General features: G+C 42.3%; 2 protein-coding genes across 9 annotated transcripts; both read right to left on the bottom strand.

Annotated features, from left to right (window-relative positions):
- Window positions 1-1,233: 1,233 nt before the first annotated feature.
- Window positions 1,234-25,339, bottom strand: rfc2 (replication factor C (activator 1) 2). Of its 3 annotated transcripts, none has more exons than XM_026331490.1 (6): window positions 25,093-25,339; window positions 15,738-15,843; window positions 15,555-15,656; window positions 3,092-3,350; window positions 2,754-3,014; window positions 1,234-1,515 (listed from the first exon to the last, which is right to left on the bottom strand). In XM_026331490.1, exons 1-6 carry the CDS (start codon window positions 25,325-25,327, stop codon window positions 1,405-1,407), a joined length of 1,074 nt encoding a protein of 357 aa, XP_026187275.1. In that variant the 5' UTR covers window positions 25,328-25,339; the 3' UTR covers window positions 1,234-1,404. The 3 variants fall into 3 exon arrangements, with proteins under 3 accessions (XP_026187275.1, XP_026187276.1, XP_026187277.1); XM_026331491.1 differs by lacking the exons at window positions 15,555-15,656; window positions 15,738-15,843; window positions 25,093-25,339 and adding exons at window positions 4,184-4,285; window positions 4,367-4,472; window positions 6,430-6,686; XM_026331492.1 differs by lacking the exons at window positions 1,234-1,515; window positions 2,754-3,014; window positions 3,092-3,350; window positions 15,555-15,656; window positions 15,738-15,843 and adding exons at window positions 19,018-19,131; window positions 19,488-19,537; window positions 19,635-20,149; window positions 20,272-24,296 and having other exon boundaries at window positions 25,093-25,218.
- Window positions 7,188-11,824, bottom strand: LOC113145111 (uncharacterized). Of its 6 annotated transcripts, XM_026331497.1 has the most exons (7): window positions 11,406-11,824; window positions 11,077-11,151; window positions 10,590-10,949; window positions 10,344-10,377; window positions 9,437-9,509; window positions 9,082-9,147; window positions 7,188-8,170 (listed from the first exon to the last, which is right to left on the bottom strand). In XM_026331497.1, exons 1-6 carry the CDS (start codon window positions 11,448-11,450, stop codon window positions 9,120-9,122), a joined length of 615 nt encoding a protein of 204 aa, XP_026187282.1. In that variant the 5' UTR covers window positions 11,451-11,824; the 3' UTR covers window positions 7,188-8,170; window positions 9,082-9,119. The 6 variants fall into 6 exon arrangements, 4 of the variants coding, with proteins under 4 accessions (XP_026187282.1, XP_026187279.1, XP_026187280.1 ...); XM_026331494.1 differs by having other exon boundaries at window positions 11,077-11,824; XM_026331495.1 differs by having other exon boundaries at window positions 9,437-9,494; window positions 11,077-11,824.
- Window positions 25,340-25,489: the final 150 nt, after the last annotated feature.

The raw sequence follows: 25,489 nt of genomic DNA, 5'->3' as shown, positions 1-25,489 counted from the left end.
CTCAGAGTTGGTCTACAGTTTGTATTTCTAGAAAACTTCCAGCTGTAATGATTTCACTGCTGTGGACCAAGATACATCAGACCAACTGAAGGTAAGTCAATGTTCTTTTCACTGCTGCTGTTTTCTGATTACTCACAAATCCTCTTAAAAGGCCAAACTTACCACCCAATGTCTCCTGCTGTTAACAGGTGTTTCCACAGCCTCAGTTCCCTGTGCCAGAGCAGCGCCACACACCAGCTCGGTGATGTGTTTAACGGAGATCATTTTTAATTCTACTTGGAGATGAAGAAGCTAAATTGGGCTTTGGATGTAAGTATAGTCAAATATAATATGGTGGTAGGAGACATTTAATGTTAGCTTGAATTTTTTGACTAACAAACCATGTCAACACTGCTCAGTAACATGATTTATTGTAAACGATACAAGTTTTATGCTGTTTTCCATATTTTGCTTCCACGTGAAGGGAAGTGCAGTTCACACCTTCAGCCACCCACATGTGAGTGTAGCCGATCTCCTGCAGAACACAGATTTTAGACATCACCAGACATCCACAATGGGTAAACATATCCACAGTAACATTCTTGCTGGTATAAAGTAGTTCTACTTTTAAATTTAGAGGAATTTAGACAAGTTATGGTATTTGGGCCTAAAAACCTCAGAAACAGCTTATCTAACAATATAGCTACTTCAGATGCCGTAGCTCTGGCCTCCAGCACTACTGTGGAGTTATTTTTGACCAAGATATGTCCTTTAATTCACACGTAAAACAAATGTTAGATGTTACTGCCTTCTTTCACTTGCACAAAATTGTCAAAATTAGGAGCATCCTGTGTCAAAATGATGCACCAGTCCATGCATTTGTTACTTCAAGGCTAGATGAACTAATTACTGTCAGGATGTCCCAGCAACTCCATAAAAAGCCTCCAGGTCTACTTGTCGTTCAGAGTTTCTAAAAGCAGAATAGAAGGCAGAGCCTTTAGCTATCAGGCTGCTCCTGTGGAACCAGCTCCCAGCAGGGAGTCTGGGTTCAGGAGGCAAACACCTTCTGTACTTTTAAGGCTGGAACCTTCATTTTTGACAGAGCTCTCTCCTCTACTTCTCCCTCTCCTTTTCCTGTCCTCTGCCTTCTTGTCTCACCTCCTCGTCCTCTTCTCTACTCTTCCCTCATCTGCCTCTCCCTCTTCTCTCCTTTCTTTCCTTCTCTTTTTCAACAATAACACACCATGTGAACACTTCTCAGTAACAGATGATTTATTGCAAATAAGTTTTTTTTTTTTTTGTTTTACATATTTTGTTTCCACAGCACAAGCATCTGAAAGGAAGTGCAGTCGGCATTTAAAACAATGCCTGATTTTAGAGAGTCAATCCATCAGGGAGGAGGCAGCAGGTTTCACAGTTGTGGGCTCAGCTGGCAGCAGGGGGTGCCGTCTTGCTGCAGAGTCGACCCAGCAGTCCGGCCATCTGCAGCAATGAGTTCACACCTTCAGTCACCCGCATGTGAGTGTAGCCGATCTCCTGCAGGACATAACAAAATGAAATGTTCAGTCTGTGACGGCTGTTTAATTGTTCTGTTGATTAACTGATGAATTGTTGGACTTCTAAATGAGTGACACCAACACTGTTGATGGAAACGGCACAGCAAAATTTTCCCCTGCCTGTTGAACCAGGCACTTCACTATGAGTTAATATGTCATGTCTCTGAGCAATATGTCAAGTTCACAAAAATACATCATATGCTGACATAGAGTCCCAGGAAATGGGGCGGGTGCTGACCAGCAGTCCCATGAACCGGAACGGGTACTGACATAGTTTGTCAGTACCCGTTCCGTGTGGATCCCGTGTGGATCACCAGACTCATCCTTATCAGATCTGAATTCATCTGCTCCGTCCCGTGTCACTGTTCTGCCACTAACCACACATTTACGTGTCTGTGTCACCCCCAGTGCCCACAGTTGGTATGACCCGGCTGGTTCGCTACAGGACTCACTCGGCCTCCAGTATCGGATCCACAGATGGTGTCCAGAGCCGCAGTACCGCCAACACGCTGCCAGAGGGCGCTAACTCTACCAGGCCTGAACACTCAGAGCCACACACCATCGAAATGACTGCGTAGGGCTCCTCGTCAGACACCTGACCGTTCAACAGATGCGGCCCAGCAATCCTGCTGTTTTACTTCTGTTCTTCCCATATAGCTAAAAAAGTTCACACCCAACGTGATGTAAAGTAGAGACGGGTGTTGTTAGAAGTCCCTTTCCTGTTCTTTCTTTCCCCTTTTCCATTCCTTTCTCTCCTGTTCCTCTTCCCCTGCCCTCTTCTTCCTCTCCTCTTCCTTCCTTCTTTTTTCTCCCACTCCTTCCTACCCTCTCCTTTGCCTCTCCTCCTTCTTCCACTCCTTCCCCTCATCTTCCACTCCTCCTCTCCCCTCTGTTTCTGCTTCTTCTCCATCTTTCTCTCTCCTTGTCCTCTTCTTTTCTGTTTTTCCTCTCCCCTCCACTAACCTCTCTTTTCTCACTCTTCACTCCCCCCCTCTTCTATCCCTCTTGTCTTCCTCTCCTATCCCCTGCCTCTCCTCCCTCTTGTCTTCCTCTTCTGTCCACTGTTCCTCTCCCTGAATTGTTCCTTTATTGTTGAGCTGTAACTTAAGGTCCCTGTAGCAGCTTCTTTTAAAGTCAGGTTGTTAAACCAGAGATCTGAGTGGGGACGTGTTTTCTGACTTTCTGATTTTTTTCTCTCTGAAGACAGAGCTCTCTCACCTTGATGAACTCCAGCTTCAGGTACTCGGCCATCTGGTAGGTCTTGCAGACCCTGAAGATGTTTCCGATGATGTCCTCTGGAGAGTAGCCCAGTGCCCACAGCTGCTCCACCACCTTGTAGGCCTCGCCGATGTTCCCGTCCACGCAGTGTCCCAGCATGCTTTTCACCAGCAGAGGGTGGGGCTCGTCACACACTTTAAAGACGTTCTCGCTGTTGATGTAGCCAAAGCCAGAGTGGGTGGACTGCAGGTTGTTCAAAGCCTGGAAACATAAACAGGAAGTGAATACAAACAATCCTCCAGTGTGGAGCCAACTGTCGGACTCTTCACCCCCCTCACCTGTCTCATGTCTCCCTGGGCGGTGAAGATAACGGCCTCCAGCCCATCGTCAGACACACACAGACCCTCCTTCTCCACCACCTCCTGCAGCCGGGCCAGTATCTGTCCGTCCATCAGTTTGGAGTAACGCAGCACTGCACAGCGAGACTGGATTGGCTCGATGATCTTATCAGAGGCGTTGCAGGCGAGAGCGAAGCGCGTCGTCTTTGAGTAGATCTCCATGATCCTCCTCAGAGCCTGCTGAGCTCCGTCCGTCATGCTTCAGGAAGGGACAGGTGGAGACCAAACAGGTGTGTGATAAACACATTCAAAATAAAATCAATAAAAAATGATTTCAAAAACTTCCAGTGGACTGTGGCCTTTCATTTTAACACCTAAAAACTTTATCGACAGCAAATAAAGGCTGAACACAGTTCCTTCAGTGTGATGTTGACTCTTGCATTAGACTGGACAGAACAAAGGGGATTTTTGTGGAGCGTCTGCTAAAAATGCATTATGGGAGGTGCAGTCTTATTAAGCTTCAGGGATGTTTCATTAACAGCATTAAACTGGGCCCTGAACAGTCCTGAAGGGGTCAGAAACTTCTGCATACAGGGACAGTAACAACCGCTGATTCCATACTGACAGTAACACTGACAGCAGCACAGAGGCCTCTACCAGCCTAAAAGCATTGAGCGCTTGATCCCTGCTCTGTCAGGAACTGAACCCAGTCAGCGTCATTACCACAGTTCAAACTACTGAGCAGAACTAAAGAGGGTCCTGGAGGAAGACACTGGGGGTGTGGGAGAGAGCAGGGGACAGCTGCAGGCCTCCAGGGGGAAGCTATAGGCTCTGGAGGGTCCTGGAAGAGGTCACTGGGGGTGTGGGAGAGAGCTGCAGGCCTCCAGGGGGAAGCTCTGTGCTCTGCAGGGTCCTGGAGGAGGTCACTGGGGGTGTGGGAGAGAGCTGCAGGCCTCCAGGGGGAAGCTCTGTGCTCTGCAGGGTCCTGGAGGAGGTCACTGGGGGTGTGGGAGTGAGCAGGGGATTGCTGCACACAGCAGTCCTCAATAACAACAGTGTCGCTTCCTGTCTTGTCACTTCCTGTCGGCTCACCTGTCAGCTTCATCCAGGATGATGATCTTGTGTCGCCCTTTGGGCAGTGTGACTTTCTGCTGAGCAAACATCTTGATCTTGTTCCTCACCACGTCAATTCCCCTGCAGACACCAGCAGAGCCACCATCAGGTCACATGCTTACGTTACATGATTCTCCTACAGCATCATGTTCCCAGTCTCACCTGTCGTTTGAGGCGTTGAGCTCCAGCACGGCGTCCTTCATGGAGGCTCCCAGCAGAGCTCGGGCCAAACACAAGATGCTGGTGGTCTTTCCTGTGCCAGGAGGACCTGAACCACAACAGTCATACCATTAGTTTTAGTCATTTATAGTCATGCCATAAAATCTATGCACCAAATGTCCCATCAGACCCTCACAGACTTCAGCATAAAGAGGTTTATAACATTTTCATTAAGAATCCATACGTTTCCTGTTTGTTTCCAAAATAGAAGCTTCCTTAAAAGTGCAGTAACATTTAGCTGCTACATGTCCAGTTATTTCTACACAACTCAGACAAACTACTCAGCAGAAATGGTGAATTAATGTTTCCAACCACAACCAATGAATAATATATTCTCATTGGAGATTACTTCTGTCACAGAAATAGATCTGGAAGTCAACAATCAGGGTTTTCTGTGGTATGTAGACTCACTAATGCACCTAAAAGGTTCCTGTAAAGCACTGAGTCCTGAACAAAGGTTTTATATCAAGCTTCCATGAACACTAAGAAACAAAATCCATTCCTGCATTTTTCTGAAAAACAGATTCACTTTACTTTTAGTAAAGACTCTACACAGTCCCCTGTGTTTATCTGCTTATTTATGTGACAACAACACTACAGCCTGGCCAGCCAGGACCCACTCCTTTCTTAGCGAAAAAATTAGGGTCTGGGCCCCCTGACATAGAGAGGCTTTGAGGCTGGCCTCAAAAGAGCCGGGCCAATCACAGCTGTTGTCCAATCAGATTTAAACAAACTTTGCACATGCACTGTATCATTCTCAACGTTTCTCAATGCCAGTCCCAAGACCACAAATCTTTCTACAACTGGCTTTTGCTGTTTACTCTGTTCAAAAACATGCACAGAAGTAGTGATAACACCATGTATTCTCATGTTTTTACAACAAAAATATCAACTAGCTTGTAGTAGCGTCTCTACACCATTCGCTGGTCTCACTGTAGCTTTGCTGGTGTCATATCCTTCGTTTCTCTGATTGGTTTGTTCTGCGTCCATTGGCCCGTTCCCTGGATATCGATCTCAACCAAAGAGATTCCAGACTAACTCTTGTCTGGGTGGCCTCACTAAACAATACAGGTCGACCATAAATCCAGTTTACTATGAATCACACTCCAACCTGTTGACTGCAACAGCTGTGGCAGATTAAGACACAAACAGGACAGCGAGGTCCAGTCCAGATTCACAGCTTCATCAACACAATCATCATCATCATCATCAGGGATGTACCCATACCCATATTTTCACCAAAGAAAAAAAAAACTATAAGGCTAAAAATGCCTTATCTTCTTCTCTGCTTGTAACAACAAAAATAAACAGCAAACTCCGTGTACTCAGCTTTGTGATGAGTCTTTTGGTGTTTTATCAAACTGCTGGTATTAAACCACGTGTTCTCTTTGCCTCCCCTGGACACCTGAGCAGCACACAGCCTGCAGTCTGCCCTGTATGTCCACACTGCTGACATATTACTTGCTGGCTAATGTCGCCAGTCTCACTCTGTCCTAACCATCTGATCCCGGTTTGCTCCAGACCTTCCTCTAGACACTTCTCTGAAATTACAACAAAAATGACAGTCGCTGTCTGTCATAAAGTAAACACCCTGTATCAGTGCATGCTAATTCACCATCATCACCTTTGTCATCACCATCATCATCATCACGCAGCTACAGACAGCGGACCATGAGCCGAACATGAAGACAACACACACTGACCCGGGCTACAGATGGTTTTCAATCAGGAAGACGAGCTCCAACTAACACACACACATCCCAACCCTAAACACCTGAGCAGGTAAAACAAGCAGTAGCATCATTGTCTTTACCTGCTAACACCTGGCTCTATGTTAAACACACCTGTACAGCTGACCTGTGCAGTACTCTGATCTGTTACTGAGAGTATAAATACTCAGGATTATAGACTGCAGTACAATGACACTGGATGATTCTGACCCAGCTTTCTGGCAGACCTGTAACGGGAGCATCATAATCCGCCTCGGTGTTTCTCCTCTGACTTACCTGCTATGATGATGTTCGGGACGTTGCCCTCCCCGGCGAACACCTCCAGGCGGCTCACCGTCTCCTCGTTCCCAACGATCTCGTTCAGCTTGAGCGGACGGTATTTCTCCACCCAGGGCAGCTCGTAGGCTCCAGCCGAGCTTTTGGATGAGGCGCCTGGGGCCTCCGTGTCCGCTTTCTGTGCGCTTTGTGTCGGTTTCTGCTCAGGATCAACCTCCATGTTCAACTCCATTTTGACTCCGTCAGCCCGCGAACACGGTTTCCCTCCCAGATGACCACGTGACCGGAGGATGACACTTCATTGGTCGACGGGGGGGGGGGGGGTGACGCTAATTGACCAAGAAAACGCCGCAGAACCTCGCGATATTTCCATATCCATTAATATAAACGCTGAGCTGCATCAATCCCGGATGTTTCCATAAACTCAGTGTTGAATTATTACAAGTCAGTTAGTTTGTCTCTACAACATAAAGTGACTTAAAGAGGTGAACTATCAGCTTTGTATGTTTGTATAAAGACGTTATCAGCAACATGGAAATTATATCAACCAGCTGTGACTCAGTTCTTGTGTTCAGGAGCCTTAAAGGGCTAAAATGGTTTTATAGAAAAAATAAGACTAAAATGTCACTAACGAACACTGGAGTATTTTTTTATTATTTAAAACTAAAACTAACAATCAAATAAAAATAACCAAATGTTTGCAGAATAAAGTTCAGATCAGAATCAGGTGCCAAATTAACACGGGTGGGAACGGGATAGTATCTCAGGTATTTAGTATTTGCTTTTTATGACTTACTGTTTTAACTTATTGTCTGTTTCCAAAACTATATATGTGTCAATAAAAAGCGTTGGTTGATGGTCTGACCTTTATTTCTTTACAGTGGAATCAGTCAATGAACCAGAATAAACAAACAGTAGAAAACAACAAATGATCATTAACAACACAAAGTTAGTGAACTGACATGTAAAAGCTACCTGCTAATCTTTACTCATATAAAGATAAAACACAAACCTGACACTAAAACCTATACTGTTACCTTTCCTTATATGTGAGTAAGGCTTTTCAGAATAAAATATATACTTGGGTCACATACAGTTATATATATGCAGTATCTACATTTATACACATATGGTCTCTGGGGTTCAGACCCTAATCCTAACCTGCATTTGTTTGGACTGTGGGAGGAGTAGACCCATGCAGACATGGGGACAACATGTAGACTACACACTGAAAGGCCCCAGGTCCACTGGAGTTCAGACCCACAACCTACTGTGCCCATATTGTTTATCTCATCTGTGTAATTTTTAAGCATTTTTGTAATCATTATTATAGGACACTAAATTAGATTTTAATATCCAATTTTTTATTTTCCATTTATCTTGGCCCTGATAATTCTGAGTAATACAATATAATAATTTGTCATTTTGGTGAAATGACAATTCACCGTTCAAGCTCTCTGTTGTCTAAGGCTGGTCAAAGGCAAATACAGCAGCATTTGTTCTAAAATAGGCTGAAGAAGAAATTATTTTTCTAAATGATTAGGAGAAGAACAGGAAACAGAGAAAATATAAATCAATCAAATATTTCTTTCAAACTAAAAAAGACAAAACCAAAATCATCTGTTCTGTGATAAACTCAGATTGAAGATCAGCGAAACTTTGATGAGTTATGGTGCTATATGGCATCTGATACATCACATCTGCCTTTTCTTTTCTTCTAGGCTGAGCAGAGTTTTTTTCTCTGTGGAAGGAAATGATCTGTCAGTGAATCAGATTCATTCATGTGAACACACAACATATGATTCTGTATGGAAATAGAGACTGAGCTCAGCAGAGACCGAAGATGGACAATGACAAGAAATAAATAAAATAATCAGTAAATCAATAATAAAGTCAGTCAATCATTTACAAGTCACCCAGATCTTGTCAAATATTGATGATTTTACTGAGATGCTTTCAGTTGTCTTCAGAGTTTGACTGTTTGGTTATTACAGGTGATTTTAATGTACATGTGGAGAAAATCTGTGACAGAAATGCAAAAGAACTTTCTACTGTCGTTGAAACCTACGGCCTTAGTCAACATGTTACTGAGCCGACCCATACCAGAGGTCACACCCTGGACTTTGTCATCACTAAGACTTAACATTTCAAATGTCACTGTGATTGATGTTGTTTTGTCTGATCATTTTTGTATCTTTTTTGATCTGTCCATAATTCCCAAAGATGCAGTTCTAAATGTTATTGATGCTACTAAAGATGAAGTGATCAGGGTCATCACTAGGGTTTCTGGGCCCCCTGGCTAATTTGTACTTCAGGCCCCAAGGCCCCATCCCCCAGTTATCATATGTTCTTGCCAAATGTAGCAACAATCAATATCAATGAGCATTAGAACTATTGCATATTCAATGAGAGGCAAAAAAGAAGCTGTAGCTGCACAAGCTGGGTCTGGACAAGTCAACATGTTTCAACATACTAATAAAATAAGTCTGTCAATCTTAGACTGTAAATTAAGAGAACTACACCATATACATTACATTAGCAACTTACAAACCTTTTCTGCACACATACCTCATGAGCTGTTAAACACTGATACCATTTACATGATAAAACAAATTTAAACATTAACAATGAAGCATGTTTTCTAAAGCTCACCTTCCTCTTCACATTTCTCTTCCTATCTCCGATCTTCTTCACTCACGGTAGATACAGGCTTTGTATCTAACACAGAAGGGAGAGTTTATAGGTAAAGGAATAGCTTAGGCAAGAATAAGAACATGTATTATCATTATTATTATTACTGTTATTTATTATTATTATTCACAGAGTGAATTAGAAGTTTCACACACCAGCACACACAAACAGCGACAGGATCACTGAACTCGAGAAAAATCAGTTCTATTTGTGAATGAATCATTCAGACTAGTTTTATCAATGAGTTTCTCCAATTCAATGAAAGGAACTCAAATGATTCACTCTGGACGTTATTACACTTATTTCATAAACTCACCCGTGAGCGTAAATTTCAATTGATTCCTCACAGAAAACTGTTCCACTGCTGCAGAAACCTTGAATATACAACACTAGAGCAGTTTTATTGTTATTGTTGCTTGGTAATTTTTCATCTTTTCATGAATGCTGCTCCATTAGCCTTGTTGATAATTACAGTATCATAAACAAATAAATAATACATAAATGCATTTTTCTGAAGCAGGTTAGATTATTGTAATGATCATGGGGCTCTCAAAAAGAGCTGTAAGGCAGCTACAGTACATGCAGAATGCTGCTGCTTGGGTCCCGACTAGAAACAGGAAGTACAACCACATTACTCCTGTTCTCAGATCTCTGCACTGGCTCCTGTCACTCAGAGACTAGATTTTAAAACAGCACTGCTTGTGTATAAGTCTCTTCATGGCATAAGTACCACAGTGCATCTCTGACATGTTGATGTCATATTAACCATCTTGAACTCTGAGAACATCAGGGACAGGCCTTCTGCTCGTGCCCAGAGTCAGGACTAAACAGGAACAAGCAGCGTTTCAGTTTTATGCAGCTAAAACCTGGAATATTCACAATTATTCGTATAAATTACTGAGTTCCTTCCTGTTTTTCTACTAGTGATAAGCGTGGGATACCTGGAGTACACAACACTCAGCAGAGTTAATACAAATACGCAAACATCAGTCTGTAGATGTGTTTTCTCTTCTATAGTTCTCCTCCTGCACTGTACTGTTTCCCAAAACCAATAATCTTTTGGACTGAAGCCCTGGATGTGTGTCTGATGCCAGCCATGTGGATTATATACAGCAGCAGAATTAAAACTGATGGTGTATCATGCACTTGCAGTGTGCAGCCTTTGTCTCATAGTGTTAGACAGGTGTGTTCTGTATGAGATGAGATGAAGTGGGGATGTTTACCTGTCATCAGTAGACCCAGTTCAATTCCTTCCACCTGCAGAGAAGTTTGTACCATGAGTCAAAGTTTCATGTTCAGAAACAAAACACTGAAACTAGTTGAAATGATGTAAGCCTGACATGTTAATCCTGTTAGAACTGAACAGAACATTCTGTATAAAAAAGATTCAGTCTATGAGGTTTGTCCACAGTGAAACAAATGTGTTTTGGATTCAACTGAACTGTTGCTGCTGTGATAGATGGTCTTACTGTTTCACGTGTTCGTGGTGTGGCAGATGTTCTTGCTGTTTCACATGTTCCTGGTGTGGTAGATATTCTTCCTGCTGGTCTTGCTTTGATTATCTCTGAACCAACATCAAAACATTCTCCCAAAGCTCCATTTTCAAATTTTTCCTTTATTTTTTTAGTCAACTCTTCTTTTGCTTTTTCCCTCAAAATCTCTTTCAGTACATTTTCCTCTTCTTCTATAATCAGTCTGTCATATAAAGTTTCTCTTTCACAACAATCTGATTTTCCTTTACAGCATCCTTTACAGCATTTCCTCCAATCAAACACTGACATTATGGCTGCAAGACAAATTACACCAAAGAGTGTAGAGAAGCCATACAGCTGAAAGAAAAAACATCATTACTGTGAGTTTACAGTGTTTGTCTACAGGTCAACACACAGTGAATAAGAGCACAGTGAAACAAGGGGGCTGTGGACATGGTGTGTATGAACAAAGAAACACACTCACCTTTGACTCACTTTTCAGGTCAGCAATGATCACCTGTTCCTCATCACTGTGGTACCACTTGAATCCGTAGGCCAACTGTGACTGTTGTTTAGTCCAATTGTTCTTACAGCAGACATACCAGTCTCCATCGATCAACAGAGTTATAACCCACAGCAGACCAACTAAAACTGCCTTAAGAATGCGAAGGACTAAAAGCCAGTAAAATCTGCACCTGCCAAGTTCATCACATTTACATGGACATATAAATCTTAAAACTCCCCGAAATGTCTTGTCCATACAAATTATCAAGACAATTAGAGTAAAAAAGGGTAAAGTCATGTAAAGAATACACTGAAGCTTTTGCCACTGTTCATGTCTGCTTCCCATATCCACATCCAGCAAAATATTGTAAGTAAAAACCACAATGACTGTGGTGTAGGTGCCGATGTTCTCAATGGTAAAATTTGCCAGGATGCCTTTCATCTTTGGAGAACAGTTTGTATCTGCTGAGAGCTGCAGCTTGAAACAAGAATATGTACCAACAGGTGGACACGCCTCCAACTGCACAGCCAATCAACAGAAACTTGAATCTATATGGAAAACACACAGAACTAAACTGTTGGTAGCTTCTGTCTCTGTTGGTTTTTATTTCTTTCTTTATCTTTGTTGCAGATAAAACAGATTTTTCCATAAATGCTTTTTAACACCCAAATCTAATGACTGGTTGTAGCCGTGAGGCTTTAAGTTTGATGTTACATTCACTTAAAATTCATTTTATCTGACATTGTTAAAACCATTTTATTTGGTTTGTGTTTATTAAGTTCCCTGTACTCTCATCTATAAATCCATTACATTTCCTGAAGGTTTAGTTTTGTCCCATTGTGTAAGTAACGGTAAAGTCATGTGAAAGAGTTATGTGCCTTTAGTTTGGTAATTTCCTCTTTGGGCAAAAGTTTTAATTTGAAAGGAAGGTTGATGGTGGAGAAGTAAAAACGGAGAAAAAACAAACGGTGCTTGAACAGAGGACGGACGCATGAATGAGCTAAAAGAGAAACAAAAGGGAAAGGTTTAGCTTCGGTGAGATTGGGGAACAAGGTTTGTGAAGAATATTAATGTTTCTAAAATGTACTGTTATTTTACGTTGTGAAATGGATAAATTATGCTAATAAGTTATGGTGATGTTAAAATGGCCATAAACTAACTCTGCTCCCTTGTGTTTCATCCCTCCTCTGAGTTAATTCATGTACAGATAGCCTGAGATGCAGCTGCTGCGCAGGCACATCCCTTTCCTCTTCCTGCACAGAGACAGGAGAGAATCTCATTGGGAGCATGAAAGATGGACTGAACTTTACACTGGCTTTAAAAGTTTATCATTGTTGATTGTTCAACTGTTGTACGTTCATGACAAGTAAGTAGTGGATGTTACATATTCCGCCGACCGACGGTCCTTTCAGGCATTACTATAAGCCGGTGTGTTCAAAATGCTGCCGTATAGAGATGTGTGTGACTTTATTAATGCCAAATGTATTTATCTGTTTATCAAAGTTTCAGTTATTCAGAGATGTTACCATTGACATGCTTGATATTTAGCTGCACTTTATTGAGTAGTCTGGATTGGTATTATTCTTTACTCGGCTAAAACGGGTTTATTAGTCGATGCATAATTCCGTGCCTCAGAGTGTCAGAGAAGCATGTCAGCGCTACACATGATCAGGTGTCAGGTTACAACCTGCACCAGGCAGACCCTTACTGTCTACACAATGGGATTCCCATGACACCGAGAGGAATTATTGAGCTCCAAGTCAGCCTCCCACTATCACATGAGGTAGAACAGATGTATTGAGGTCCTACTCCAAGGATTCCAGACTTCGTTCACCCCAATCCAAGAGAGTTTTCACATTTGAAAATTGCTCTGGAAAACATACTCCTAGCTCACGCAACTGAACGATTCAAATTCCAAATACTTGAAATTGGAAGAAGCCTTACTAGTTGGTGATTCATATTGCCAGTCACAGCATCCTTTTACTAAAACAACAGCTGCCCTAGATCAGCAGTATGGCCAGTCACACCTGCTTGCCCTTCAGCGTATAGCCGAATTAATGGACGGCCCAAATATCGCTACTGGTGACCAGAAAACATTCAGGCTGTTTACTCTACTCAACTCTGAGTTGGACCTGCCCATACATCAAACCATCTTGTGGACTGATTCCACCACCGTGCTCACATGCACGATCGGGTGCATGTTTTCAGGCTCAAGATAGATATCGCAAACTGCCTCCAACTCTGATTAGATTTGTGTTAGGATCAAGTTCTGCAGCAAGGCCGACTATTTTGATCAAGTGCTTTACCAGACTTTAGTTGGTCTAACTCTGGGGAAGCTTTCTTAATGTGCGTGCTGCAGCAACTCTATCTCTGCATTCATGAAATCAGTGGCTGTAGGTTTCCCATCTGCCACCCCGTTACAGGCTGTGTGCTCGATCAATTCTTCAAAAGTGTTGAACTGGCTGAAACCGAGGATGTGAAGCAAGCGAATGCACTGAAACTAGTCTTACAAAGTTCTATATTGTCTACTTCCTCCGTGGTAGGGCTTTGTGGCCAAAGATTAGGTGGATCTTTCAGGAAAGGTGGTCCTTGGAACTAGCTGCTATCTGGCCTGAGATCACACAGTTTCTTAATTCAAAGCCGCTGGGATACACATCATCTGATGTTGCAGATGTTACAGGTCCCAGTGGTGAGGACGCGTATGCAGATTAAATTATCCTGTTTAATATGATAAATTACGAGAAAGGAAGGTTCGTTGTCATCACTCAGCTCGCGCTCAGCAGAATTTTATTGACATTATAATATCACATCGTTACATGAGAACTTATTCACCCGTCTAACATTAAATCAAAAGCAAAATTACTGTACCCATTGTACTTTCATACAACATCAATTTACATTTGCAGTTCCACAGGTGCAAGAACCTGACATTAAATATCTAAATAATATTTTCCTTTTTGTCTGTTACTCTCCAACAACATGTATATGTAGCATCACAATTTCTGCATGAGCGTACTACTGAGAATATGGATCATTATTTAAACACTTAACTATCTCTAACGTTTTAGATAAACATTTCAACAAAGAATACATTAGCACTGGTTAACCGGGAGCTTCATAAAGTTTTAAAGTGGGAGCAGTTACATTATTAATCGCCAAATCATCTCGGTTGCTGTTAACATACTAGCACTAGCCTCCCGCCTATCCTGCTGCAGTTTTAGTGCTAGTTAGTGCAAAAGCACTTTGAATTGCGTAATGTATGAAAGGTGCTATACAAATAAATTTGCCTTTGCCTGCCTTTAGTTAGTATTCCACAAATACTAGGGTTTTTTTTTTTTAAGTACTTCAAGGACAGGTCCTGATCGCAAACCATTCTCCTAATGTCACAACATGTACTATTAATAGTATCTGGTGCGGCTGTGTATTAAACTGACCTGTTTAATATGATAAATTACGAGAGAGGAGGTTAGTTGTCATCAATCAGCTCGTTCTCAGCAGAATGACGAGAGGTTAGCTGTAGCAGTGAGACAACACTCCCTCGGGCCACAAACATTCCGCCACTGCCCCCTACTGGCCTGGCAGGAATCCAACAGGCCAATGTATACAGCCAATAAACAGGCAATCACCAAGACTAATCTGTATCTAAATAATATAAAGATAACCCACAAATGTGACTACATTCACGGTGGGTCACACAGACCTTGATCCCATTACCCCGAACTGTTTGCTGATGGGGCAGCCAGACGCATCACTCCCAGTCTACCCACAATCTGAATTGATCAGTCACCATCGATGGAGAGACAGTCAGATCCTTGCGGACCAATTCTGGAAACACTACGTCAAGTACTACCTCCCTGGTCTTCAAAGTCTTATTGTCTCTAACCGGGCAATCTTTGGTGGGTGTGTCTTCCAACCGGCAAATACTGTTCTTATGGTGAAGCTCTGAAAAGCCTTCCATTTTTTCAGGTGATTCTCTGTCTTTTTTATTTTTACTCCGTTCATCTCTTACATTGGTTTAAGAGGACAATAAAGTAAAGTTACAAAACCATCAGTTTTAGGCTTTCTTCTTCGACCAGATGCCACACATTGCATTGCTTCAGAGTTGATATTGAAGTCATAGTTTTGGTATCATCATTGACCATCATGATTTGGGCACGCTTGCCTGCCTTGTGGTCTGGACCACCAGTAAGCGTCATTACCACAGTTCAATAAGATTTACAGCAACCCGGTGTTTCTCTGTTACACATAACATGACTTAGACTGCTTCCTAAAGTCCATGCAAAGTCAAAATAGTTCAGCACAGAGGCTGAAGTGACAGAAACTGCACAGCTGCAGGTCAGACACTCCAGTCTGACAATCTCTCAAAACATAACATAACAGCAAGCTGTGTTCAGCCGCACGGCAGTCCTCAATAACAACAGTGTCGCTTCCTGTCTTGTCACTTCCTGTCGGCTCACCTGTCAGCTTCATCCAGGATGATGATCTTGTGTCGTCCTTTGGGCAGTGTGACTTTCTGCTGAGCAAACATCTTGATCTTGTTCCTCACCACGTCAATTCCCCTGCAGACACCAGCAGAGCCACCATCAGGTCACATGCTTACGTTACATGATTCTCCTACAGCATCATGTTCCCAGTCTCACCTGTCGTTTGAGGCGTTGAGCTCCAGCACGGCGTCCTTCATGGAGGCTCCCAGCAGAGCTCGGGCCAAACACAAGATGCTGGTGGTCTTTCCTGTGCCGGGAGGACCTGAACCACAAGAGTCATACCATTAGTTTTAGTCATTTATAGTCATGACATAAAATGTCCCATCAGACCCTCACAGACTTCAGCATAAAGAGGTTTATAACATTTCCATTAAGAATCCATAGATTCTGTTTCCTGTTTGTTTCGAAAAATACAAGCTTCCTTAAAGGTACAGTAACATTTAGCTGCGTCATCACCAGTTATTTCTACACAACTCAGACAAACTATTCACCAGAAATTATGAATTAATGTTTCCAACCATAACCACTGATTAATATATTCTCATTGGAGTTTACTTCTGAGAAGTCGATTTGGAAAGCAACAATCAGGGTTTCTTATCTTTTTCAGTGACATGTGTACTCACTAAAAGTCTGAGTACTGAGCAAAGGTTTTCTACCAATCTTCCATGAACAGATCACTGAGAAACAAAATCCATTCCCTGCATTTTTCTGAAAAACAGATTCACTTTACTTTTAGTAAAGACTCTACACAGTCCTCTGTGTTTATCTGCTTATTTAACTGTGACAACACTACAGCCTGGCCAGCCAGGACCCACTCCTTTCTTAAAGAAAGAAAGAATGTGGTTCTGTGCCTCCTGCCATAGAGAGGCTTTTCCTCCGGCCTCAAAAGAGCCGGGCCAATCACAGCCGTTCATTTGCAAATGGGCGGGCTTTACACTCATCGTCCAATCAGGTATAAACAAACCTTGCACATGCACTGTGTCATTCTCAACGTTTCTCAATGCCAGTCCCAAGACCACAAATCTTTCTACAACTGGCTTTTGCTGTTTACTCTGTTCAAAAACATGCACAGAAGTAGTGATAACACCATGTATTCTCATGTTTTTACAACAAAAATAACAACTAGCTTGTAGTAGCGTCTCTACACCATTCGCTGGTATCACTATAGCTTTGCTGGTGTCATATCCTTCGTTTCTCTGATTGGTTTATTCTGCATCCATTGACCCGCCCTCTAGATATCGATCTCAACCAAAGAGATTCCAGACTAACTCTTGTCTGGGTGGCCACACTAAACAATACAGGTCGACCATAAATCCAGTTTACTATGAATCACACTCCAACCTGTTAACTGCCACAGTTGTGGCAGTTTAAAACACAAACAAGACACCGAGGTCCAGTCCAGATTCACAGCTTTATCAACATAACCACCATAATCATAATCATCATCATCATGGATGTACCCATACCCATACATATTTCCACCAAAAAAATAACTATAAGGATAAAAATGTAATGAACTGGAAGACAGGTTTTATCTTCTTCTCTGCTTGTAACAACAAATAAAAATAAACAGCAAACTCCGTGTACTCAGCTTTGTGATGAGTGTTGTGGTGTTTTATCAAACTGCTGGTATTAAACCACGTATTCTCTTTGCCTCCCCTGGACACCTGAGCAGCACACAGCCTGCAGTCTGCCCTGTATGTCCACACTGCTGACATATTACCTGCTGGTTAATGTCGCCAGTCTCTCTCTGTCCTAACCAGCTGATCCCGGTTTGCTCCACATCTTCCTCTAGACACTTCTCTGAAATTACAACAAAAATGACAGTCGCTGTCTGTCATAAGGTGGATACCCTGTATCAGTGCATGCTAATTCATCATCATCACCTTTACCATCTTCTTCATCATCATCATCACGCAGCTACAGACAGCGGAGTATGAGCCGAACATGAAGACAACACACACTGACCCGGGCTACAGATGGTTTTCAGTTAGGAAGATGAACTCCAAAACAAAAACAAACGCATGCACGCACACAACTGTAACGGGAGCAAATCGGGACGTTGCCCTCCCCGGCGAACACCTCCAGGCGGCTCACCGTCTCCTCGTTCCCCACGATCTCGTTAAGCTTGAGCGGACGGTATTTCTCCACCCAGGGCAACTCGTACGCTCCAGTGGAGCTTTTGGACGAGGCTCCTGTGGCCTCCGTGTCCGCTTTCTGTGCGCTTTGTGTCGGTTTCTGCTCAGGTTCAGCCTCCACCATGTCCACCTCCATGTTGACTCTCTCAGCCCGCGAACACGGTTTCCCTCTCAAGTGACCACCTGACAGCAGGCTGACACTTTATTGGTCGATGGGGGATAACGGTAATTGACCAAGAAAACGCCGCAAAACCTCGCGATATTTCCATCTCCATTACTATAAACGCTGAGCTGCATCAATCTCGGATGTTTCCATAAACTTAGTGTTGAATTATTACAATAAGTCAGTTAGTTTGTCTCTACAACATAAAGTGACTTAAAGAGGTGAACTATCAGCTTTGTATGTTTGTATAGTGACTATGAGTTCTTGTGTTCAGGAGCCTTGGGAGTGTTCAGGAGTGTTTACAGCAGTCTCAGGATGCTAGCAGTAACTGTACACAACAAAGATGGCAACATTTGTAAAAATGCTTAGGCTATAATTTAAAAAATGAGATTGTCACTAACGAAAACTAGACTGAAATATCTTTTTTTAAAAACCAGACAAAAACTAACAAATAGTGAAATTATTTTTGCAGAACTAAATCTACAATTGAAGTATGAGGTGCCAAAAATACGACATAGTAGGTCTATATATTGCATATCTCGCAATATTTTGTAAGTAACATTTATAGTTTATTATATATGTCGTAAGAATTATCAAAATGTATATACATCATAAACAACAAAATGGCATTGAAAATAAACAAAAATTTACAGTATATCTGATTTTAAATCACAGAATTTGAATTTTTCACATTGATTTTAAATAAAAAAATTGAAAAGACAATTTATTAGTTGCACCTTTTTTATATTTTGGAAGTGTTATTTATCTTATCCAGAAATCACTTTTTTATACAAGGAGAGCATGTTATTAATCCATCAATCTTCTATACCGCTTAGTCCACAGGGGGCCTAGAGCGAGAGGTGGGGCCCACTTCAACTCTGTTGTATTTAGACTCCACACAGAAAGGCCCCAAGTCTGCCAGGGTTCAGACCCACAAACTTCAGGCCCTCTATTGTTTAAGACTGGTCAAAGGCAAGTTCCAGCAGGATTTGTTCTAAAAATGTTGAAGAAGTCATTGGTACAGAAAATATAAACCATTCAAACATTTCTTTCAAACTAAAAAAAAACAAAAAAACAAAAAAAAAAAACAAGACAAAACCAGATTTTCGACAGTTTGTTCAAGGATAAACTCAGATTAAATGCAAGTGAAACTGGTGAATTGTGTTGCTATACTCATGCTATATAATAACCATGTCTTTTTCTTTCTTTTAATGCCTGGGCCTGTTTTGTCTGAGCAGAGGCGTCTTCTCTGTGGAAGAAAATAATCTCTGTCAGTGAATCAGATTCATTCATTTGAACACACAACACATGTCTGTGTAAGGAATATGAGATTGAGCTTAGAAGAGACTGAAAAGGGACAATGACAACAAATAAAATAATTAATATATCAATAAGAAAGTCAGCTAATTTATTTTGCCGTTTACTTTGGTATTTGGTACCAATAATCTTTTGGACTGAAGTGGATGTGTGTCTGATGCCAGCCATGTGGATTATATACAGCAGCAGAGTTAAAACTGATCGTGTATCATGCACTTGCAGTGCACAGCCTTTGTCTAATAGTGTTAGACAGGTGTGTTTTGCATGAGATGAAGTGTGAATATTTACCTGTCGCCTCCCGTTCAGTTCCTCCCCCCCTTAGAACTGAACAGAACATTCTGTATAAAAAAGATTCAGTCTATGAGGTTTGTTCACAGTGAAACAAATGTGTTTTGGATTCAACTGAACTGTTGCTGCTGTGATAGATGTTCTTACTGTTTCAGATGTTGCTGATGAGGAGGAAGTTTCTGTTTTTTCAGCTGATCCTGTTGATCCTGATCCTGTCTTAGATGTTTCTGGTGTTGCAGATGGTCCCAATGTTGCAGACGATCCCGGTGTTGCAGATGTTCCTGGTGTTGCAGATGGTCCCGGTGTTGCAGATGGTCCCGGTGTTGCTCCCGTTTCAGATGTTCCTGATGTTGCAGATGTTCCTGGTGTTTCCGGTGTTGCAGATGTTCCAGATGGTCCCAGTGTTGCAGATGTTCCTGGTCTTGCAGATGTTCCAGATGTTCCTGGTGTTGCAGATGTTTCAGATGGTCCCGGTGTTGCAGATGTTTCAGATGGTCCCAATGTTGCAGATGTTTCAGATGTTCCCAGTGTTGCAGATGTTCCTGGTGTTGCAGATGTTTCAGATGGTCCCAATGTTGCAGATGTTTCAGATGTTCCTGGTGTTGCAGTGACATTATGGCTGCAAGACAAACAATACCAAAGAGTGCAGAGAAGCCATACACCTGAAGGAAAAAACATTACTGTGAGTTTACAGTGTTTGTCTACAGGTCAACACAGTGAATAAGAGTACAGTGAAACAAAGGGGCTGTGGACATGGTGTGTATGAACAAAGAAACACACTCACCTTTGACCAGTTCTTCAGGTCAGCAATGATCACCTGTTCCTCAGCAGTGAGGTTGTTCTTGTCTTTGCAGGCCAACTGTGACTGTTTAGTCCCATTGTTCTGACAGCAGACATACCAGTCTCCATCGATCAACACAGATACAACCCACAGCAGACCAACTAAACCGGCCTTAATAATGCGATTCACTAAAAGCCCAAAAAATCTGCACTTGACCAGACATCTACATGTAATTCTCCAAGCTCTTCGAAATGTCTCATCCATCCAAAGAATCAAGAAAAATATTACAACGAATGGCACACTTATGTAGAAATCACAATGAAACCTTTGTTGTTTACAAGTGCATTCCACATCTCTCTCCAGCAAAACATTGTAAGTAAAAACCACAATGACTGTGGTGTAGATGCTGAGGTTCTTAAAGGAAAAATGTGTCAGCAAGTTCTTCATCCTTGCAGAACACTTTGGATCTGCTGAGAGCTGCAGCTTGAAACAGGAACATGAACCAACAGGTGAACACGCCTCCAACTGCACAGCCAATCAGTAGAAACCTGAACATGTATGGAAAACAAACAGACCTAAACTGTTGGGAGTTTCGGTTTCTGTTGGTTTTTATTTCCTTCTTTTTCTTTGTTCCTGATGAAACAGATTTTTCTGTAAATGCTGTTTAACACCCAAATCCAGTGACTGGTTGTAGCCCTGAGGCTTTAAGTTTGTTACATTCATTTAAAATGACTTGTATGTGCAGTGGTTTAAAGATGTTTTTATGAATCAGGAAACTGAAGAGAACATCTTGACTTGAGTCCAAGTGTATAAATCTTCATTTAAATCCTGTTTCTTCCACATATGTAAATGGAGGAATCTGTGGAACTCACTGAAAACATGAAATAACATTCAAAATGATAGGAGTCTGTCAGACCTTTCTCACACCAGTCTAGATGTCTGCATGTGCAAGAAACATCAACTGGATGGTGGAAATTTAACATTATTCAATATGGGGGAAACTTTGCATTTGTTTATTTCCTTATTGAAAACAAAGGCTATATCTGGTCCTTCAGTCCAGATTCTAAAGATTTCTAAAGGTTTATTAGCACAGGTCACACACTGCTGCAGACGGGAAACATGGACAGAGAGAGAAGACAAACAGGCATCAAACATCTGCAGCCAGAATCAAACTGTGGCAGCCACTGTAGCTGTCTTGCTACCAGGGTGCTCTGATTCTCCACAGTTGGTTTATGAACTTAGAACGTTACCTTTGCTTGTAAATAAACAGACAAAGCCCGTCTGTAAAAGATGTTTCAAACCAACGGAGCCAACAAGTCCAACCTGCTGAGACAGGTGAATGATTAGCCAATGTAAAAGATGACATTTGCCAAGTCAAAGAAGTGGGATTTATTTTGTGACAAGCAAACTCTTTTCGCCAGTTAAGGACAACTGTCATCTAACAGAATTCACATCTGGTGTTTTTATGGCCACTTTTCACATTCTCTCTTTCACTGCACTGACACAGTTGAAACAAATTTTCTTTGGTTTGTTTTTATTAAGTTCCATGGACTCTCATTTATAAATCCATTACATTTCTTGATGGTTTAGTTTTGTCCCGTTGTATTGATTCAGAGTTGATATTGAAGTCATAGTTTTGGTATCATGACAACACTAGTGTGGGCAAAAGGAAAACGACTGATGATGCATCTGAAAAGATTTTGTCTTTCCATCCATGTACCGTAAACACAAAACATAGTGAAGCAAAACAATATTCCTCCAAGAACCATGGTGCAACATAAAGATAATAAAATAATAAACATTTCTAACACTGGTTGACTGATAATTATCTAAGAGCCCTAAAATAAATGAAAGCTCCATGAAGACAGTGCATTAGACAATGTACAACAAACACACATTTAAGGACCAGTACAGATGAGGTACAGTTAAGGTAGTGCAATATATTTTAATACATGTGGGAAATGTCAAAATGATATGCTGCCTGCAGCCAAAATGCAGAACGACAATCTGTATATTTACCATGTACAGTTTTTTTAGTTAGACTGCAGCCACAAGAATAGGCAAGATACCCATCATCCTGTCTGCCAGGGATCCACTGGTGGTGTGGTGAAATACGGTGGAAGGACCATCATGATGGCTGCCACTTGCTATTATCGATGGGAAAATGAATGCCCAAGTTTACCAAAATACCCGACAAGAAAATGTCAGGGTTGCTGTCTGCCAGCTGAAGCTTAGCAGACGCTGGTTGATGGAGCTAGACAATCCACCACAGAATGGCTGCAGAATAAGAAAATGAGCCCTTTGGAGTCACAGCCCAGACCTTGATCCTATCGAATGCGGTGAAATGACCACAAGAGAGCCATTCACACCAGACATCGTATAAAATGCGTCTGAGCTGAAGCAGTTCTGTGCAGAGGTATGGTCCTTTATATGTTGTGCAGGTCTGGGTTCACCTTTCCTCCAACAGTGTTTCATGGGTGTGTTCAATAATGACAGGAGAAATTAGAAGCGACTGTGTGTTACCAGCTTAATAACACTGGTTGTCTACTGTTGTGACTTAAAGATCAGACCATATTTTTGGCAAATTACGACAGAAAACCAATTAATTAATTAATTCCATTGAGTTCACACGTAAATTCAAAATACGCAGTACATAACTACAGCAGGAACATTCATCCAGAAACATCAGATACAACAGTAAAACACAGACAGCGACCTGACCTGCTTCTACATGTGGTGGAGTATTTTCACAGTGTGGTACTGTTACTGCAGTAAAGGCCCTGAGTACTTGTTCCACCACTGGTTATCACCAGTATCGTCACCATAAATCAAACCCAGACCTGAGGAGACTGTGAGAAATTCCTGAGCTGGTTTGATTAAAGACAGTTACTAGTTACAGTGGATTTAATGTTTGCAGCAGCATAAACAGGGACAGGCTGGTGAAAATGGACTAAAATTGGTTGTGGACTGTTGGTCTGATGATGCAACACACATCCCTGCTGCTGCACAACAATTTCTCATAATCAGCGAGACTGGCAGACGACTGGCAGACCACAGGCTGTCTGCTGCTGCTCTTTTTTCTGTCTTGGTTCTGCTTTTGGTGCAATACTGTGGTCTTCAGTTTCAAGAAGAGACAATTAATTAGACCAGAGTGAATATTTGTTGTAAAGGTTTGCATCCTGTTCCTCCTCACACTGAATCTGTGCCATGGACTCATCAGGCCTTAGGATCCGTTTGGAACCTGAAGGTCTGTATATGTGGTAAAATAAGATAATTTACAGTTTCTAAACTAAGAACACAAAACTGTAAGGAACCAACTGCCATCCTTGTGTGAAAGTACAGAGGGAACTAACGTGAATCTCTGGTGACATGCATGTCTCATACACATATGTATTGTGTAGTTCTATGAGTACCTTCTTCCCGCAGCCTCACACTCACCATATGCACACACACGTTTAACACAGCAACTTCAGCAAACTGATCAACTGATCAGCACAGCAGTCACTTAAGTGTCAGGTTGTTATTCAGCTGCATCACAGGTTCACTCACCTGTCCAGCTGTCAGCTCTTTGGCAGGAAGAGGTTTCTCCTGGATGCTGTGGACACCATGACTTCATCAGACACATGCAGGAGGGAAGGTTCTTCTGATTCTGGTTCAGGTTCTGTTGGCCCACTGTGGAAGGTCGTCGCAGGGACAATCAGTGCCGCTTCACCAACAGGTGACCCGACAGCTGGTCTGAGTGCAGTTTTATATGCCACAGTTTACACAGCATGTCTGCTCTCCAACAGTTAATCTTTACAGTCACCACAGAACATTATTTGCCAGGGTGCACCACCATGTGCCCAGTCAGTTCAATCCTGGACTATTACCAGTCAGCCCAGCTGTTCATATGGAGATCTGAGGCTTCAGGCCGCAGATCCTGGAGCTGGAACCATGTCCAATTGAAAAGTGACAGCGGAGCGACCCCTGGTGGCCACTCTGGAGACCAGGTCAGTGAACCTCACAATGGTGAAGAAACTCCAACTGATCTATAGGATTATTTTTATTTTTAACATCCACAGACAGAAAAACACTAAAACAGTATTTACAGTGTAATTTGACCCAATTACCAAATAAAATACTGACGGAGATACTGGAACTTTAATGAAGGTACAGCAGAGGAACAGGAGACATTTTGAATAATCAGATTTTATAAACGTGGATTATGAAACATAAATGACTAATAAATAAGATAAGACAATCTCATTTTGTGTTGTTAAAGATGCGGCGTTTAAATATGAAGGATTTAGTGACATCTAATGGTGAGATTGCAGAATTCATACCAGCCAGCTGTGTGCATCTTACAGACACTTCTCTGAAATTACAACAAAAATGACAGTCGCTGTCTGTCATAAAGTAAACACCCTGTATCAGTGCATGCTAATTCACCATCATCACCTTTGTCATCACCATCATCATCATCATCACGCAGCTACAGACAGCGGACCATGAGCCGAACATGAAGACAACACACACTGACCCGGGCTACAGATGGTTTTCAATAAGGAAGACGAGCTCCAACTAACACACACACATCCCAACCCTAAACACCTGAGCAGGTAAAACAAGCAGTAGCATCATTGTCTTTACCTGCTAACACCTGGCTCTATGTTAAACACACCTGTACAGCTGACCTGTGCAGTACTCTGATCTGTTACTGAGAGTATAAATACTCAGGATTATAGACTGCAGTACAATGACACTGGCTGATTCTGACCCAGGTTCCTCGCGGACAACTGTAACGGGAGCATCATAATCCTCCTCGGTGTTTCTCCTCCGACTTACCTGCTATGATGATGTTCGGGACGTTGACCTCCCTGGCGAACACCTCCAGGCGGCTCACCGTCTCCTCGTTCCCCACGATCTCGTTCAGCTTGAGCGGACGGTATTTCTCCACCCAGGGCAGCTCGTAGGCTCCAGTGGAGCTTTTGGACGAGGCTCCTGTGGCCTCCGTGTCCGCTTTCTGTGCGCTCTGTCTCGGTTTCTGCTCAGGCTCAGCCTCCACCATGTCCACCTCCATGTTGACTCCCTCAGCCCGCGAACACGATTTCCCTCCCAGATGACCACGTGACAGCAGGCTGGCACTTCATTGGTCGATGGGGGATAACGGTAATTGACCAAGAAAACGCCGCAAAACCTCGCGATATTTCCATCTCCATTACTATAAACGCTGAGCTGCATC

Source organism: Mastacembelus armatus, chromosome 7 (assembly GCF_900324485.2).
Source record: "Mastacembelus armatus chromosome 7, fMasArm1.2, whole genome shotgun sequence".
NCBI lineage: Eukaryota > Metazoa > Chordata > Actinopteri > Synbranchiformes > Mastacembelidae > Mastacembelus > Mastacembelus armatus.
Note: the sequence above shows the minus strand (reverse complement) of the source record. Positions and strands in the feature narration are given on the sequence as shown.